General features: G+C 43.5%; 1 protein-coding gene across 2 annotated transcripts in view; it reads left to right on the top strand.

Moving 5' to 3' along the window:
* Nucleotides 1-16363, top strand: part of LBR (lamin B receptor) — a 489903-nt gene extending 473540 nt beyond the window's left edge. The window contains exon 14 of one of the 2 annotated variants that reach the window (XM_069236198.1): nucleotides 12696-16363. In XM_069236198.1, coding sequence (XP_069092299.1) covers nucleotides 12696-12856 — 161 coding nt within the window. In that variant the 3' untranslated portion in view covers nucleotides 12857-16363. The remainder of the gene's footprint in view (nucleotides 1-12695) is intronic. The other variant, XM_069236197.1, reaches the window with a different exon arrangement.
* Nucleotides 16364-16678: the final 315 nt, after the last annotated feature.

Raw genomic sequence — 16678 nt, 5'->3', positions numbered from 1 at the left:
AAGTCTGCAATGTTATCTTGCCAGCAAGGCTTTCCTCCACCAAAACGGTATGTGCATGTAGCTGGAACAAATTTGTGGCATGGTATATAGGCAATTCTGTTGACCCCACTTCTCTGCTCCTCTTTCTGAGGTTCTTTTGTTTGCTCTTTCCCTGGCCCAGCAGGGCTCTGCTCTGGACCACCCACAAGGGTTTTTTGTCTGCCATCTTGGCTTTCCTCTGATGCCTGACCAACCCTCTTTGTTTAAATCTCTCATTGTTGGAAGATTTCTTAAGGGTTTTATCCATCTTTTTCCTCCTTGCCCGTTCATAAAGCCCCAGTGGGATTTGAACTTATTTATTACCATTCTGATGCTCCTTCAGAGCCACTTTACAGCTGCCCACTTCGCCTGCTTACTCTGAAAACAGTCTTCCTTGTAGCTATCATCTCTGCCCGCAGAGTGAGTGAGCTGCAGGCTCTCTCTTCGAAGCCACCTTTTAACTCCATCCATCCTGACACGGTGGTGCTTTGCACTAGGGCCTCCTTTCTAACTAAGGTAGTCATGCCCTTTCATGTAGGCCAATCCATCACTTTCCCTTCTTTTCACGCACCTCCACATTCTTCCAAGGAAGAGGAAAGGCTACACCTCCTGGACACAAAAAAGAGCGTTGGTGTTCTATCTTGATCGTACCAAAGAGATCCGGGTGGGTGATCAACACTTTGTGAGTTATGTGGGTGCGAAGAAAGTTCGGGCTGTGTACAAAAGAACCATCTCTAGATGGGTTCTTCTCTGCATTAAAGTGTGCTACGCATTGGCTAAAAAGCAACCCCTGGAGGGCTTATGCGTTCACTCTACTTGAGGTACAGCTGCAACCACTGCGTTAGCATGCAGAGTTCCAGTCCCAGTGCCAGGCAGCAACGTGGGCATCCTTGCACATGTTTATCAAACACTACTGCCTGGACACTCGGGTCCGAAGGGACGGGTACTTTTTCCCATTCGGTCCTTTAGGACAACCTAGTATGATCTTGGTTTGCAGACCCTCCTCCAGGGATTGTATTGCTTGAGTATCTATCCTAAGGTAAGGAATCTGAAACTAGAAGTCTCTATCAAATGAACAAGTTACTTACCTTCGGGAACAAATTATCTGGTAGAGACAGTCTAGTTGCTGATTCCTCACCGACCCACCCATCCTGTTCGCTCTGCGAACTGATTTCTAGGGACTGCGACATCCCTTTCAGGGCCCTAGGTTTGGCGCACCAAGTACAGTGTTCTTCATGGCTTCATGCTTCTGACGTGGAAAGTCATGAAAAGAAAGCAGTGCTGCACAAAAAAAAATCTCTGGATCCTGACTGACGCCTCAAGCAAATTCTAAGGTAAGGAATCTGCAACTAGAAAATGTCTCTGCCAGATAATTTGTTACTGAAAGTAAGTAACTTTTTCTTTAATGGTACACAGATTAAGTAAGACTGAAGATGTGAGCGAGATAAGCTAATACTACTTAGTTATCTCCACCAGAATGAAGTAAGAAAAACATTCCTTTCCATTCCATTGGAAGTACTAGCTCCACCAAAATAAAACAAAACAGTCCGCTGTATTAAGGTGAATAGTGGAAGAAATTCTCCTCTGTGGTGGGGTTGCTTTTGGTTTGAGCCCCTGTGTGGCCTCTCCAGTACTAAAAATATGCCACTGAAAATTGATTCATGCGTACAGTCTCCTCTAACCAACACACTCCAGCTCCAAAGGCCAGATTGGCGTCATAAGCCTGCAGCTACAATGAAAGCAGCAGGCTAAAACATGCAATTTGTCCCACAGTGTAAACCAACCATGGCACTGATAGGGCATAACAATAGACAGGGCCCCAAAGCCATAATTTGAGTAGAGACAAAATACCCACCGATACAGATAGCAATAAAAAAAAAAAAATAGTCGCTAACCTGAAGAAAAAAATTATGTTACTAGGGAAGGAAAGTCCGCAAAAAAAGGCCAGAAAAAGACCGGTGTAGAGCTTTTGAAATATATCACCTATACAAGAAGCATCTCCTATCCCAGGCATTTGTCAAAATGTCACATAACAATCTTCCATCAATGACTTAACTGCCTTACTTGTGTATTACTTTAGGATTGTCATCTAAAACTTCTCTTAGGCTGCATGAGAGACCACATGTCTTTACACAAGTACATTGCATGCTTTAAAATGGAAGAGATTATGCATTTTGTTACTTGAAAAGCAGATTGGGTCAAGTACATGGAACAGACAGTATTACCATATCCTCTAATGTTTAACCACTTCTGGACCTAATTTTCAAGATTTGCACATAATGGGGAAAATGTTGCAACATGTGGAAACACATGAGCGTTATCTTGTTATGGATTAAAAAGCATTCGAGGACGACTGCTCCAGGCAACTGGACTTCTCTCGTAGGGGATTTCCATGTATAGTCATAAGCACTGAATAGTTCCGCGCGCCTGCGGGGACCCCGGAGCACTGTTGTGTAGTATATTCTTAAGTGCAATCATCAGCTCCTTGACAAAAAAGGTCTGTGAAAAACACTTAAGAATAACAATGTGCAGCCTATGTGAACAGCTACACAGGCCAAATTGTTAGAAGAAAAAACAGTTGTAGTGTAAATTCACGTTTAAACCTCTATTTATTCTATAAATACATAAATAAATACATTCTCATATTTTATTTACACCTCTCATGAGAATAAAACAATGTAGGGCAGTGTAGCCCATAGGCTGCCATTATACAGAATGAAAATAGAGCTGTGCCTTTAAGAAAGTAAAGTCTTCCTGTTTCCCATCATGCACAGCAAAAGGCAGTTGCCTCAGTTCTTTTTTCCGGCTCCTTTTTGACAGGACCCTGAAGCATTGAGCTCTACCTCACAAAATCCTTTTGTGACAGAAATTCATTTAAAATCTTTTGAATTTCAATTTCACTCGACGTTTTTAACATTGAGTGATCATTTTCTATTGTTTTCTGTTAGATTCTGACAGAATTTTGAGGTTTTTCTACTTCAGAAATGCCTTCACTGTTTGACAAATGCCCTTCTTGTGGCAGAAAAAAGGCCAAAACAGTTCCACATCGGGTCTGCATAATTTGCCTTCCTTCCAGCCACAAACCGGAGTCGTGTGACATCTGCAAAACCTTCTCTAGAAGGACCCTTCGTGACAGGGAGAAGATCCGACTCCAGGCGAAAGAGGACAGGAGGAAAAGTGGTCATTCTACCACAGAGCGAGGAGAAGGTCAGTCTTCTACCAAGGCTCACACTGTTTCCTCTATAACTCCGACCAGACCGGCTCAAAAACGGCACAGGTCTCCGACGACGTCGAGGGCATCGACGTCGAGGCAAGGAACGGCGCCAACATGCTCGCCGTCGAGGAGTGGTTCGCCGGCGAGAAAGAGACATCGCTCGCCATCGACGACGATTTCGCCGTCGATACGGCGAGGACGTTCCACGTCGAGGAGATCTGAATCCGGCTCGCCGTCGACACGGCGAGAGCGATCAACGTCGAGGGGTGCTCGACGTCGTAGGCGTTCACCGTCATCACGGCGACGTCGAGGGTCGTCGTCGAGAGATTCTCAACGGCGAGAAGAATCGACGTCGAAGAGCACTCGCCGTCACCGTACTTCGACGTCGAGGAGTGTGTCGACGTCGAGACAATCAAAAAGACCTAGAAGAGTTTATACAACCTCAGAATCCTCGGCCTCACTCATCCTCCTTCCAGCGTCTCCACAACTCTCTCCTCGACAATCACCATTGCCACAGACGCCGGTAACACCTACGGCGCCTCTTCCGGCTCCCCCTTCAGAGTCTGTTTTGAGGACTCCAACGCGGTCTGTAAGACGTTCTGGACATTCCTCTAGACGCTTTTCTTCCTCTCGGCACCGTCATGAATCACAGAGATCTCAGCATTCACATCACAGGCGTTCTTCTTCGTCTACACGGGACTACTCTCCAACCCTATCGGACTCACCGTCCCCGAGAGTGTCCCCCATAGATGATGTGAATACGTTCCAGGAGGTCTTAGTACGAGGGGCGACCAAGCTGAACATCCCGCTGGCGGTACCTGCCCCATCGACGTCAGTGATCTTCGAGACTTTGCATCACAGGACATCTTCCAGACCTTTGCTTCCACTGGTTCCAGGTCTCCTCGAACCAACAATGGATATTTTCCTTGCACCGGCCGCAACAAAGTCTGCTCCTTCCAGACTTATTAAAAAATATCGTCCACCAGAACAAGATCCTCTATTCTTGAGGTCGGACCCAGTACCTGATTCGGTGGTCATAGTAGCGGCAAAGAAACTGCATTCAACCTCACCGTCTTCTTCTTCGCCTCCAGATAAAGAGAGCAGAAAGATAGATGCTGCAGCACGAAAAGTATGTTCTACTGCAGCCGTCACGATGAAGGCAGCCAGCGCTACTGCGTTATTAGGGCGATACGACCGTGCCCTCTGGGACTCTTTAATGCAGTTTGCGGAACATCTTCCTAAGGATAAAAGGGAAGATTTCCTGGAGGTCGTGGGTGAGGGAGCCATGGTTTCTAACCAAATTATAAGTGCTGCAGCTGACTCTTCGGTGCTATCCGCACACAATTATGCACACGGGATAGCGCTCAGAAGGCATGCATGGTTGAGACTTACATCACTCAAACCTGAAGCGCAGCAGCGAATACAAAACTTGCCTTTCTCGGGCTCCACCTTGTTCGGTTCTCATGCCGATGACGAGATGGCTAGAATGAAGGCTGAACTAGATACCCTGAAAGCGGTAGGCATGGAAAGACCGAAAGAACAAAGAAAGGTTTTCCGGCCATATCAACGACGACTTTTCACACACCGGTATCAGTCGCCACACTGGATGTCTTCGCGCCCCCAGCAGCAGCAACAACAGCAGCATCAAAGGGGTTTCTCCACTCAGCGAAGGTCGACAAGGGGTCGTTCAACATCTCAAACTCAGGCAACTCGACAGGCTCCCACGTCTAAGCCCTGAATCTTTGCTTCCCCCTCCTCCATTATCCACTCCGGTAGGGGGAAGTATCTCAAATCATCTGGACGAGTGGCTACGCATCACAACAGATGCCTGGGTATTGAATATTGTGAGACATGGTTACGCTCTCAGATTCACCAGTTCTCCACCATCTGTTCCACCCAAAACAGCCAACCGCCATCTCGAAGCTCTTCAATTAGAGGTCAATATTCTATTGCAAAAAAGAGCCATAGAACCCGTTCCCATCAGCCAGCAAGGGAAGGGGATTTATTCGAGATATTTCCTTGTACCGAAAAAAGACAAACAAGAGTTTCGTCCCATTTTAGATCTGAGGACAGCAAACAAATGGATTCGCAAAGAAAAATTCAGGATGTTAGCCTTACACCAAATTTACCCACATCTACGTCAGGGCGACTGGCTCTGTGCGATAGATCTTTGCGACGCTTACTTTCATATCCCAATAACCAAGAAACATCGAAAATTCCTAAGGTTCACCGTCGGAAAACGCCATTACCAATTTGCAGTTCTACCTTTCGGCCTAAAATCAGCGCCGAGAACTTTTTCCAAATGCATGGCGGTAGTAGCCGCCCACTTGAGGAAACAGCGAATATTCGTCTACCCCTATCTAGACGATTGGCTCATAAAGGCCTCCAGTTGTCTCGAGGCACAACAGCATTTCGAATGGACTCTACAACTGCTGCAAAAACTTGGTCTTCAAGTCAATCTCCTGAAATCTACAGCAACACCTGTTCAGAGGTTGCATTACTTAGGGGCCATTGTAGATACCAGGCTAGGAAAGGTGTTTCCTTCGGAGGAACGACGGTTATCGATTCTCCAAAAGTGCAAACAACTGCAGGAAAGACCTCAAGCCACTGCAAGAATAATAGCTTCTCTACTGGGCTCGATGGCGTCTTGTATCCATCTGGTTCCCAATGCTCGCCTCCATATGAGACCATTGCAGGAAAATCTGGAGGATCAGTGGTGTCAACTGAGGGACGATTGGGAGAACAAAGTCTTTCTTTCTCCTCACACCCTACAATCCCTCAAGTGGTGGTGTTTACCCAGCAATCTCTTGGTGGGGATTCCGTTCCAACAACGGCCTCCATCTCAAACCATCGTAACAGATGCGTCACTGCTCGGATGGGGGGCGCACATGGAACATCTTCGAGTCCAAGGAGAGTGGTCACAGAGAGAGAGTCTCTATCACATCAACCTGCTGGAACTTCGCGCAGTCCACCTTGCGCTCAAAGCCTTCCTTCCCTCTCTGAGAACGGAAACTCTCCTTCTCCAGACAGACAACGTGGCCACTATGTACTACGTGAACAAACAAGGAGGCACCAGGTCCAGAATTTTATCCAGAGAGGCTCAGACAATCTGGCATTGGCTTCTAGCCAGGAACCTGTCGCTAGTGGCAACTCACCTGCCCGGCATCCAGAATGTTCAAGCGGATGCCCTCAGTCGGGTAATGGACGAGAACCACGAATGGGTACTACACGACGACGTCGTTCATTCCATTTTCGCACTCTAGGGTACCCCCTCTACAGACCTTTTCGCAACCCCAGACAACAAAAAATGCCAAAACTTCGCCTCCAGATATTACCATCCAGGGACATTGGGGAATGCCCTATGGATAAGCTGGTCAGGAGCATTTCTTTACGCCTTTCCACCGCTTCCCCTGATTCCGGCGGTCCTCCAGAAGCTGTCCAATGCTCAGACCAAAATGATCCTAATTGCTCCGGAGTGGCCACGCCAGTGGTGGTTCCTAGACCTTCTTCACCGGTCACTCAAACCACACATCAGGCTACCATATCGTCCGGACCTGCTCACGAAGTTCAGAGGGCAGATATCTCATCCCAACCCCTCATCGTTGAGTTTGGCAGCATGGCTCCTGAGCTAGTGCAATATGGACACTTGAACCTACCTCAGGACTGTATGGAAATTCTGAAGGAAGCAAAGCGCCCTTCCACACGATCAGCCTATGCAAGCAAGTGGAAGAGATTCTGCATTTGGTGTTTACACAACAACATTGACCCGGTTTCCTGTGGAGAACAATCTATCCTGCCATACTTGTTAAGTTTGGCAAAATCGGGCTTACAACTGTCGTCAATAAAAGTTCACTTGGCGGCTGTCACGGCATACAGAAAGAGTCCTTCACAAACTTCCTTTTTTCGGATTCCGATTATTAAGGATTTCCTAGAAGGTTTAAAAAAGGTTTTTCCTCCCATTAGAAAGCCTTCTCCTCCATGGGAACTGAACGTTGTCTTATCACGTCTGATGCTGCCGCCATTCGAGCCGATACATAAGGCATCGCTGCAACATCTCACATGGAAAGCTGCTTTTCTGGTGGCAATCACTTCAGCGCGTAGGGTCAGCGAAATCCAGGCCCTTTGCGCTCAGGAACCCTACACGGTTTTTCATTCTGCAAAAGTGGTAATGAGAACTCATCCAAAATTTTTACCTAAGGTAGTCTCCGACTTCCATGTGAACCAAACAATTTCATTACCGACTTTCTTTCAGAATCCAGCTTCTCCTGCTGAGAGAACTCTGCACTCTCTGGATGTAAAGAGAGTCTTGAAATTTTACTTGGACAGGACAAAAAGCTTACGAAAATCACAACAGCTTTTTATTAACTATGGCCCAATCAGAACAGGTTTGGGCACATCTAAACAATCTTTATCCAGGTGGATTGTTTCATGTATAATGTTATGTTATCAGTTAGCAAACAAATCCCTTGGTGGTAGGCCAAAAGCCCACTCTACCAGAGGGAAAGCAGCTACTGTAGCCTTGATGAGAAATGTCCCTTTGGCAGAAATATGCAAGGCTGCCACTTGGAGGTCGGTCCATACCTTTACTAAGCATTACTGCCTTGATACAGACGCTAGGGCAGATGCTCAGGTTGGACAGGCTTTGCTCAAGAATTTGTTTGCATGATTCATGTTTTTCTCAGTATTCTTATATCTACTCCACAGCGGTTATGGGGATGGGCTTGCTACTCTATTCAGTGCTTATGACTATACATGGAAATCCCCTACGAGAGAAGGAATGGTTTCTTACCTGTAACTCCAGTTCTCTCGTAGGGGTATTTCCATGATAGTCATAAGCAACCCTCCCTCCTCCCCGGTGGAGTTGACATAGAACATGAATATTATGGAGGTTGGTACTCCAACAAATGTTTTGTTTTTCTTCATGTCAGGTTAATAGCCTCCAAAAAAGAACTGAGGCAACTGCCTTTTGCTGTGCATGATGGGAAACAGGAAGACTTTACTTTCTTAAAGGCACAGCTCTATTTTCATTCTGTATAATGGCAGCCTATGGGCTACACTGCCCTACATTGTTTTATTCTCATGAGAGGTGTAAATAAAATATGAGAATGTATTTATTTATGTATTTATAGAATAAATAGAGGTTTAAACGTGAATTTACACTACAACTGTTTTTTCTTCTAACAATTTGGCCTGTGTAGCTGTTCACATAGGCTGCACATTGTTATTCTTAAGTGTTTTTCACAGACCTTTTTTGTCAAGGAGCTGATGATTGCACTTAAGAATATACTACACAACAGTGCTCCGGGGTCCCCGCAGGCGCGCGGAACTATTCATTGCTTATGACTATCATGGAAATACCCCTACGAGAGAACTGGAGTTACAGGTAAGAAACCATTCCTTCTCTTTGCAGCTGTTCCCTCCACTTTTTACCCCCATTTGTACTACTGGATGCTGGTTTTCGGCGCTGACAGTGCAATGAAGCCTGCTAACCAAGCTCTAGTGCCAGTATTATCTCCCCTAAAACTGAAATACTTTTTTGTCACCCAATTGGCAAGGACTTTAGCACTCCTAGTAAGTCCCTTGTAAATTGTACCCCTGGTACCTAGGGCTTGGGTGCTAAAAAGAGTCCCTGTGGGCTGCAGCATGTATTGTACCACACTAAAACATGTACAGACTGCCATCGCAGAATGCATGAAATGGTGCAAACCATTTTGAAAACACAACATTGCACACACCCTGTGTGCAATGCCCAAGTACACTCCATGCCTTATATGTAAACAAAAAACAGCAGTTGGTGCATGGGGATGAGAACAAACACACTACAGTGATGAAACCATTCCAATTGTCTATATTCATAGATGCTCTCAAGTGTCCGGTGCTCAAGGAGGAGGAAGAGCTTCCTAATTTTCCCCTGCTGGAACAGGTCCAAATAAAACAAAATGAGATCTTCTAGCACTCCCAGTGAATCAACCTTGCATACTCGGGATCAACAACATTTATTTTCACAAAAGTCTCAAATTCGCCCATGCCGTATCAACAGTCTTTATTTTCACAAAAGTCTCTCACATTCGCCTATGCCAACACATGTTTCGTCTCCTGCTGCAGATGTGGCAGCAGACTTCTTCAGGGCTGGTCCGCTGTCCATCTAACATAGAATAAGTCTTTCTTATTGTAGTTCCTAAAATTACACTGGATCTCCATTTAATGATGTCAAGTAATGGGTTTGGTATATTAGGTTCTATGCAAGCGATCATCTCTTACCTTGCTGCGACTGCTTGTCATGTATTTTCTAGGTCGTTCTTCTACATTAGTAGGCCCAATCTCTGAGGAGAATGCTCCCGGCATCTCGCGCTGTATCATAGGGTAATTCTGGCATGCTGCGACATCTGCAGTATGAAAATAAAGACTGTTGATACCTCCTACTCAATGTAGATTCATTTGGAGTACTTGGAGAGCACAGTTTGTCTTATATGTAAGTCACCCCTGGAGCAGGCCGTCAAAAAGCGTAAAGCTGGGTGCGCTATAATAGGTGAGAGCATATCTGCATGTGCAGATATGCCCCTGTGATGTCTAGTTCTATGACTAGATATTACTAGTGAACAGGGAAACCATTGTATGCTATGTTCTGGGCACTGGCCAGTGCGAGTTACCTAGTTACAAAATGGATTCACTTAAAACCTATGGTGTTTAGTATCGAACATCTTGTCTTAATAAATCCATACTGTTGCCAGTATTGGATTTATTATGGCATGCAGCCAGAGGGCGCCTTAAATGTGCCCCCTGAAAATACACTAGTCCTCTAGTGTGCTGGTTGACTGGTATCTACCAACCTGCCACCACAGACAAGTTTCTGACCACCTGGGGGCGAGAGGCCATGCTCTCAGAGGCCAAAAACAATGCTTACTCTGGAAGAAGGTGTCATCACCTCCTCCAGCAGGATGGCTTGTAAATCAGCATATGTGGGCTGGAGGCTTCAAAGCCTCTGCCACTCTTTGATATGCCACCCCATGCCTTGAGGCCCATCTGGCACCAGGACAGGTGGGAAATTAGCTATGTAAATAGGCATGTTGCACCACCAGACTAGTCACACACCAAAGGTGGGCTTCCTGATGTGTTCCACGAAGGAAGGGTTCCACCATCTTGGTTTTGGTAGGATTAGGAACTCTGGAACAGGGTTATGCCCACTCCCCACAGGATGTGGTCATTTTGGGGGTGTAGCTACCCCAGAGATTAAGTAGCCCTTTGGCTACTATGCTACACTGCCCTAAACACCCCTAAATTGAGTATTTAGGTGGCCCCCTGACGCCAGAAACTCAGATTCGTCTGACTAAAGAAGAAGAAGTACAAAGAAGGGACGATCAACACAAGAACTGAGGACTAGCTGAGGACTTTGGTGCTAAACCCTGCCTACCTGCTCCAGTCCAACAGTTGCAAAGATCTGCCTCGTCTTGCAGCTGCGCATCCTGCAAAAGCCCCGGAGGCCTTCAAGCGCTTTGCCAATCAGCCAGGATCTCCTTGGGGGTGGAGGAGCCAGTTTCCTGCAGCAGCAGGCACCAACCACGACTGTCCGGTTCTCCGTTGTGCTGATCATTAGGTCCACCAAGGGAGCATCTCGCCAGGAATAGGATCCGGAGTTTCCAGGAGTGCAGCCCCATTGACCCATCCAGTCTTTGAGACGCTGAGCCTGCCCAGAGCCTTACTGCACTAAAACATGAAGTAACACCACCAGTTTCAAGCACCAAGGCTATTTTTGTGTTTAGCCTGAACACCACCACCTCCAAAACTTACCTGCATGTCGAGGGACTTCAACAGAGGGCAGCTCCACTCCAGAAGTCATTCTACTGTGTTTCTTTCCCCTCTTTTGCAGGTGCCCAAGAAATGTGAGAGCCTCTAACTCACTGGCCCGCCAGACAATACACCTGTGCACCTTAGCCCCTCTTTGGGTTCAGCCGAACTGGTCACCCAGTTCCCACTTGCAGCCCTTTTGTTCCAGGTACTGCTCCCATTGACTTCAATGTGTAGCGTCCAAGGCTACCACTTCTAGGAGTATCTCTGCAACCCGACACACCAGGGAAGGTAACCTAAAACTGCTGGTGGTTCTAGAGACCTTGGACTTTAGTGCTGAAGAACAGTCTTGTAAGTCAAATGCAAGTGACCCTGTGTAGTGTATGTTTTCTCCCTAGGATAACATTACCGCGTTCTAGGGTGATGCCTCAGATTTGACAGCTGTATTTTCTGCATTTCTTAAAATTGCTAATTCAAAAAGCACTTACCTGATCTTGTAGATTCTGGGGACATATTTAAGAAAAGTGGTGCTGCACACAGTGCAGCATCACTTTTCTTGCGCCCCCTAATACCACCATGTGTGCGCCGTATTTAAAATACGGTGCACCATGGTGGTAGTTAGGGGACTAGCGTCAGAATATTTTACAACAGTCCGGAGCTTTGCAAGATTAGCATCAAAAATTACTGCAAAGCTCATTGAGACCCATTGTAATCAATGGTGTGCCTCCTTTTAACTCCGGCTTTGTGCAGGCATTAAAAGTGGCGGAAAACATGCCGCAAAAAAATCTTTTAGATTTCTTTGCGCCATTTTTTCAGCCCCCCCTTTACATACATTATGCCTGGCGCCGGCATAATGTAGCGCAAAGGATTACAAAGTGGCGCAATGCATACATTGAGCTACTTTGTAAATATGGCACCAGGATTTTGGTCTTGTTGGGCCACATTAACGTAAAAAAAAAAAATGCTGCTCGCTAATGTGGTGCAAGGAGGCATAAGGGACTCTCAAATATGCCCCTTGGTGCATACATTAATATAAAAATCTGTACTGTTTTTCTAAGATTAGCACTACCCTCTGATAAGCCTAAACTGCTCGCCCACAGTACTACAAAAGAGAGCATTTAGGGTTATTACTTTAACCTCTTTCAGCCAATAGGGGTCGCCTGTACTATCTGCACATTGTACCCCTACATTGGTACACTGCATGTATAGCCAGCTGCCATGTGCACATACCAGTGATCATTTTGGATGTTTTACTTTAATGTTCCAACAGGGCTGACATACATTTGAGAAGGTTAATGTGAAAATTAACGACAAAGCCAAAGAAATAAATGGGAAAGCCAATATGTCTTCACTTGAATTTTAAAGGCAACACCTATTGGCTTTGCTTCCGTAATTGGGCCATTGATATTTCTCATAGCAGTGTGTTATTGATATCCTCAGCCACTGTGCAACGTTTGTTTGCTAACCAGGTCTTCACTTATACAGTTGACTTTTAAACGTTTCATGACATTTGTTTTACTGAACAAATATTGTGTTGGTATCTGCTGGCTGCAGCTCTAATATCACTTAAGGATAATTTCTGTATTTAATCGCATTTCCGTTTGCATGTCAATGATTAGTTCCCCAAATAAGCTCATATATTAACTGCTGCTCTCTGCCTTGTCTCTTACTTGTACAGGTTTCAATCACATTTTGCCATATTTCTATGTTATGTATTTTATCTGCTTACTTGTCCATCGTGAAGCCCGTGATGAGCGACAGTGCAAGAAAAAATATGGCGTGGCATGGGAAAAGTACTGTCAACGTGTGCGGTATCGCATAGTTCCTTATCTCTACTGATTCACTTCAGCCCTTCACATACAAGCAGTACCATACCTGGTTCTTATCTTGGCAGAAATTAAACTATTTCATTCTGTAAAAATACGTGGATGTAGCAACACATTTTTACGATTCATGGCTAAATCTAAAACGGCATTTGAATACCCTTTTGTGTTGGACAATGTCTTTATAATGTCTTAACTCACTTATTGGCAGCGTTACTTGTGATTGAACACAATGAGTGTAGTCAAGTGCACAGTTTGGTTTTCTAAAAGTACTTGTCAACCCGGTAACTGAATTTCATTGTTTATCTTTCACTTCCATCATAAAAAATTGCTAGGTTGTTTTCCCTAGGTAATAATGAGCGTTTGCACAGCACATCTGCATCACTCGTCCTGCAGAAGAAACCAAAAACAGGCCACCCTTTTTACGCTCATGTGTACTGAGTTCTTATTTCATTTTTTGATAGTTGGCGTTTTTGTGTGAGTTATGTTTTTTATCTTTTCCGCTTGTTATTTTTGCTGCAAAAGCTCTGCTTCAGCAACTGAAGGCTCTACGTCAGCAAGCTCTTCAGGGCAGGCACTTTATACTCATTTGCTTCTGTGCCTGCACCATATTATAGACGTGGGCACAGAGGTGATGCGCAGTCAGTGCTCTCCCTGAGGGTGGTCCTTGAAATGACATTCCATGATAGGCGAGTGCCCCTACTCTCTGCACCTGCCTGCATAGGGGAGGGGCTTTGTTCCCTTTGAAAAGCAGACCACATTCCCACCTGCACAGTGAATGACAGACCGGCTACTTTAAAAAAAAACAATCCGCCTTTCACTACTGTGCTGTCCCAAGGTGTGTGTAGGTTTGCAGCTGCACTGGGACAGAGCATTAAGTGTAATCGGGAGCGGTGCCTGCTGTGTACTGGATACACCTAGTTAAACATACGCGTTGGTGCAGACCAGTCAGTGCACCTTATATATGATACGTACACGTACTCTTTTATCTATAGACGAAGAGGTAAATGCTCCTTATCTAGGAGACAAATGTACTAAACTCTGGTCGCAAAATACCAGTTGCAATTTACAACCGGTATTTTTGCGACCAGAGTGCTAATGTGCAAACTGACCTATGTACTAATAGGTTGGTTTGCAAATTACTGATTCACAGTGGGTTGCAATTCGACTTCTCTCATGAATATTAATTAGGTTGGTCACAAATTGCGACCCACTAAGAATCTCAGCCTTCACATGAATGTTGACTTGCTGAGGTCAGCAGACCACCATGACTGTGACTGTTTTTAAATAAAGCATTTTTGTTCTCTTTAAATGCAACCTGTTTTCCTTAAATAAAAACGGAATGCGTTTAAACAAAAAAAAAAAAATGAAAAGTGTAATTTACATTTTTTAACAGTAGGCGGTGGTCCATTACACTACTGCCTACTGTTAAAATATTTTGGCCCCTTGGGGTCCCCTTCCCATTTTCGAAAGGCTTACCACCTCCATAGAGTAGTTGGTAAGAGATTAATGTTTTGCCAGAATGCGGTTGCAAAATATTAATACATACTATTCCAATTTAGTATATCGACAGGACGCCCTAAACACATGTACGTCTTCCAAATACCAAATAAGTATTTGGTCGCAAACCCAAGTTGCAATTCGTTAACATGTTATTGAATCAGTATTTGGGTTTGATACATCAGAAAAGGCCTTTTCACAGTCAAATTGAACCAGTTCTGTGAACCAGACCATTTACGATTGCAAAAGGGCTACATACATCTGGCCCTTTGTCCTTGTATCTTCCCATTGCTCACTTGACTCAGACTCTTGAGCCTGAGTTGCAAATTGGGTACATTTTCCAAAACAAGATCACATTACATTCCCCAAACAGACAGATTTGTAAACATCAGTAATACAGTTGTTTGCAATTGACTTTGATTGCCGGAATTCTTTTTCATAAATAATTTGCTTTGATAGACAATTATTTACTTGAGTACTTGATTTCCTCCCTTTATTTAAATGGTTCAATGAGACATATCCTAAGCCAAAAATAGTGTTCCACCTAAAATCAGACAGTCTGTGGGATCAGTAATTAATTGTATCTACCAAATATTCTGTTTTGGCCCTAAAATGCCCGTGCGGAGATGACATTTAAAAAGAATACCTTCGTATTCTTCCCTGATAATTTTAAGGCAGTCTTCCAAGAATGCAGTGGAAGGAGGTCATCTGTCTACCAGAAATAGAAACAAGTCTATATGTTTCATGTTACAACCTAAAGTGATTTTAAATTCAGCTTCCCTTTGTCTCTCTTTCCATCATATGTTCAGCAGCGGCACAGATGTATGGGAAATGGCTCAGAGAATATGTCCCTCTGAACAGTGCTCAAACCAGCTATCCTAACAATATGTTCATCCCATTTCGCTCAGTTTTGAGTCAGAATATTTGACTTTTAAATGTTAACCTAGCCAACATGGCCAGTATGTGAATTAAAAACCTATACAAAGATTTTTTTTAAACACAAAATGGTAAAAAAAGAAAAAGAAAATCACAGCAGCTCTGAAATCATAAATAATTTTATGTAAAAAGAGTGATGTGGATTATGTAGCTTTTTAGTATGTTTTATTTCATAGCCATGCTCTTAGCTTTTTTAAACATAGCCATGCTACGCTCTTAGCGTTTTTAAACATAGCCATGCTCTTAGCTTTTTTAAACAATAGTATTTTGGTTTTTTTTGTCACGATTTTGTTTGATCATTATTGAGTTGGTTTCCATTCAATGTAAATGTTGAATGGTTATTTATATAACTTTTATATGATTACACACAATACATTTGTGCAGAGTTTTGCATTTTCAAATATTAAACTATTAATTTGAAAACTGTAATAATCCTTGCAGTGTATATTTTTTTAACTTTTTAAGCATTTGCTGTACATTGTTTTCACACGCTATGCATTTGCTTTTTAGGACTAAAATCTTTCCACAAAAATACACATTTTTCAGGGGGCTGTTAAATTGTACTTTTTTTTTGTAAAATATTACTACAATGAATTGACATACATACCAGTTTACATATGTTATTATAAAGTATGAATAGAAAAATAGGCAATCTTTTTAATCCAAAGTTTGAGTTTGGCTTTGCTACCTCAATTCTGCGTTCTCAATAAAAGTTCATTGGCAAAGAAGCAACACACCTTTTAAGATGGGGTGTTATCCTATTTTATTACTCCTAATTAATTTGACTCAATATCTAGTGCATCTTTCTTTCTAGAATATTGTAATGTTTTTACTTTAACTTCTGTACAAGGCTTTGTCAATAGATTGTAAATATCCCACATTATCAGGATTGTTTGTTCCCTTGCAGTTTCAAGAGCTTAACATGTCATTGTAAAAATAATAAAATGTAAATGTGAATGCCTTTTTTCATAATGTAAGTATTGAACCTTGATGCATAAATGGCAGACATAATTGACTGAAAGAATAAACATTTGTAAATGTTTTGTGAGGCCAGCATTTTCACAATAAATTGCTTCCAACAACCAGATTCATCATTGTCAAACAAATCTCAATTTGTGTGTGAATATAGTAAAGTTTGTTATCCTTAATGCCACCTGTGGTAGATAATTTGTATTATTTTTACTGATTATGTAGTGTCTGTTATCCTAAATAACTATTGCACATCATTGAAGGGTTGATGGGCACAGAACTGGAAACATTCATGGAGTGCCATTTTTGTCTTCCACCATAATATCTCTAGTTTTCTCAATACACATCCCATTATGCTTCCTAAAAGGTTTGATAATACTCTTCTGCAATTACTCATAAGTTGTCTGTATTTTTAGCAGCAATATGTGCCACA

The sequence above is a fragment of the Pleurodeles waltl genome, chromosome 5 (assembly GCF_031143425.1).
Source record: "Pleurodeles waltl isolate 20211129_DDA chromosome 5, aPleWal1.hap1.20221129, whole genome shotgun sequence".
In the NCBI taxonomy this organism is placed as follows: Eukaryota; Metazoa; Chordata; class Amphibia; order Caudata; family Salamandridae; genus Pleurodeles; species Pleurodeles waltl.
The sequence above is the reverse complement of the archived record's forward strand: the minus strand, read 5'-3'. Positions and strand labels throughout refer to the sequence as shown.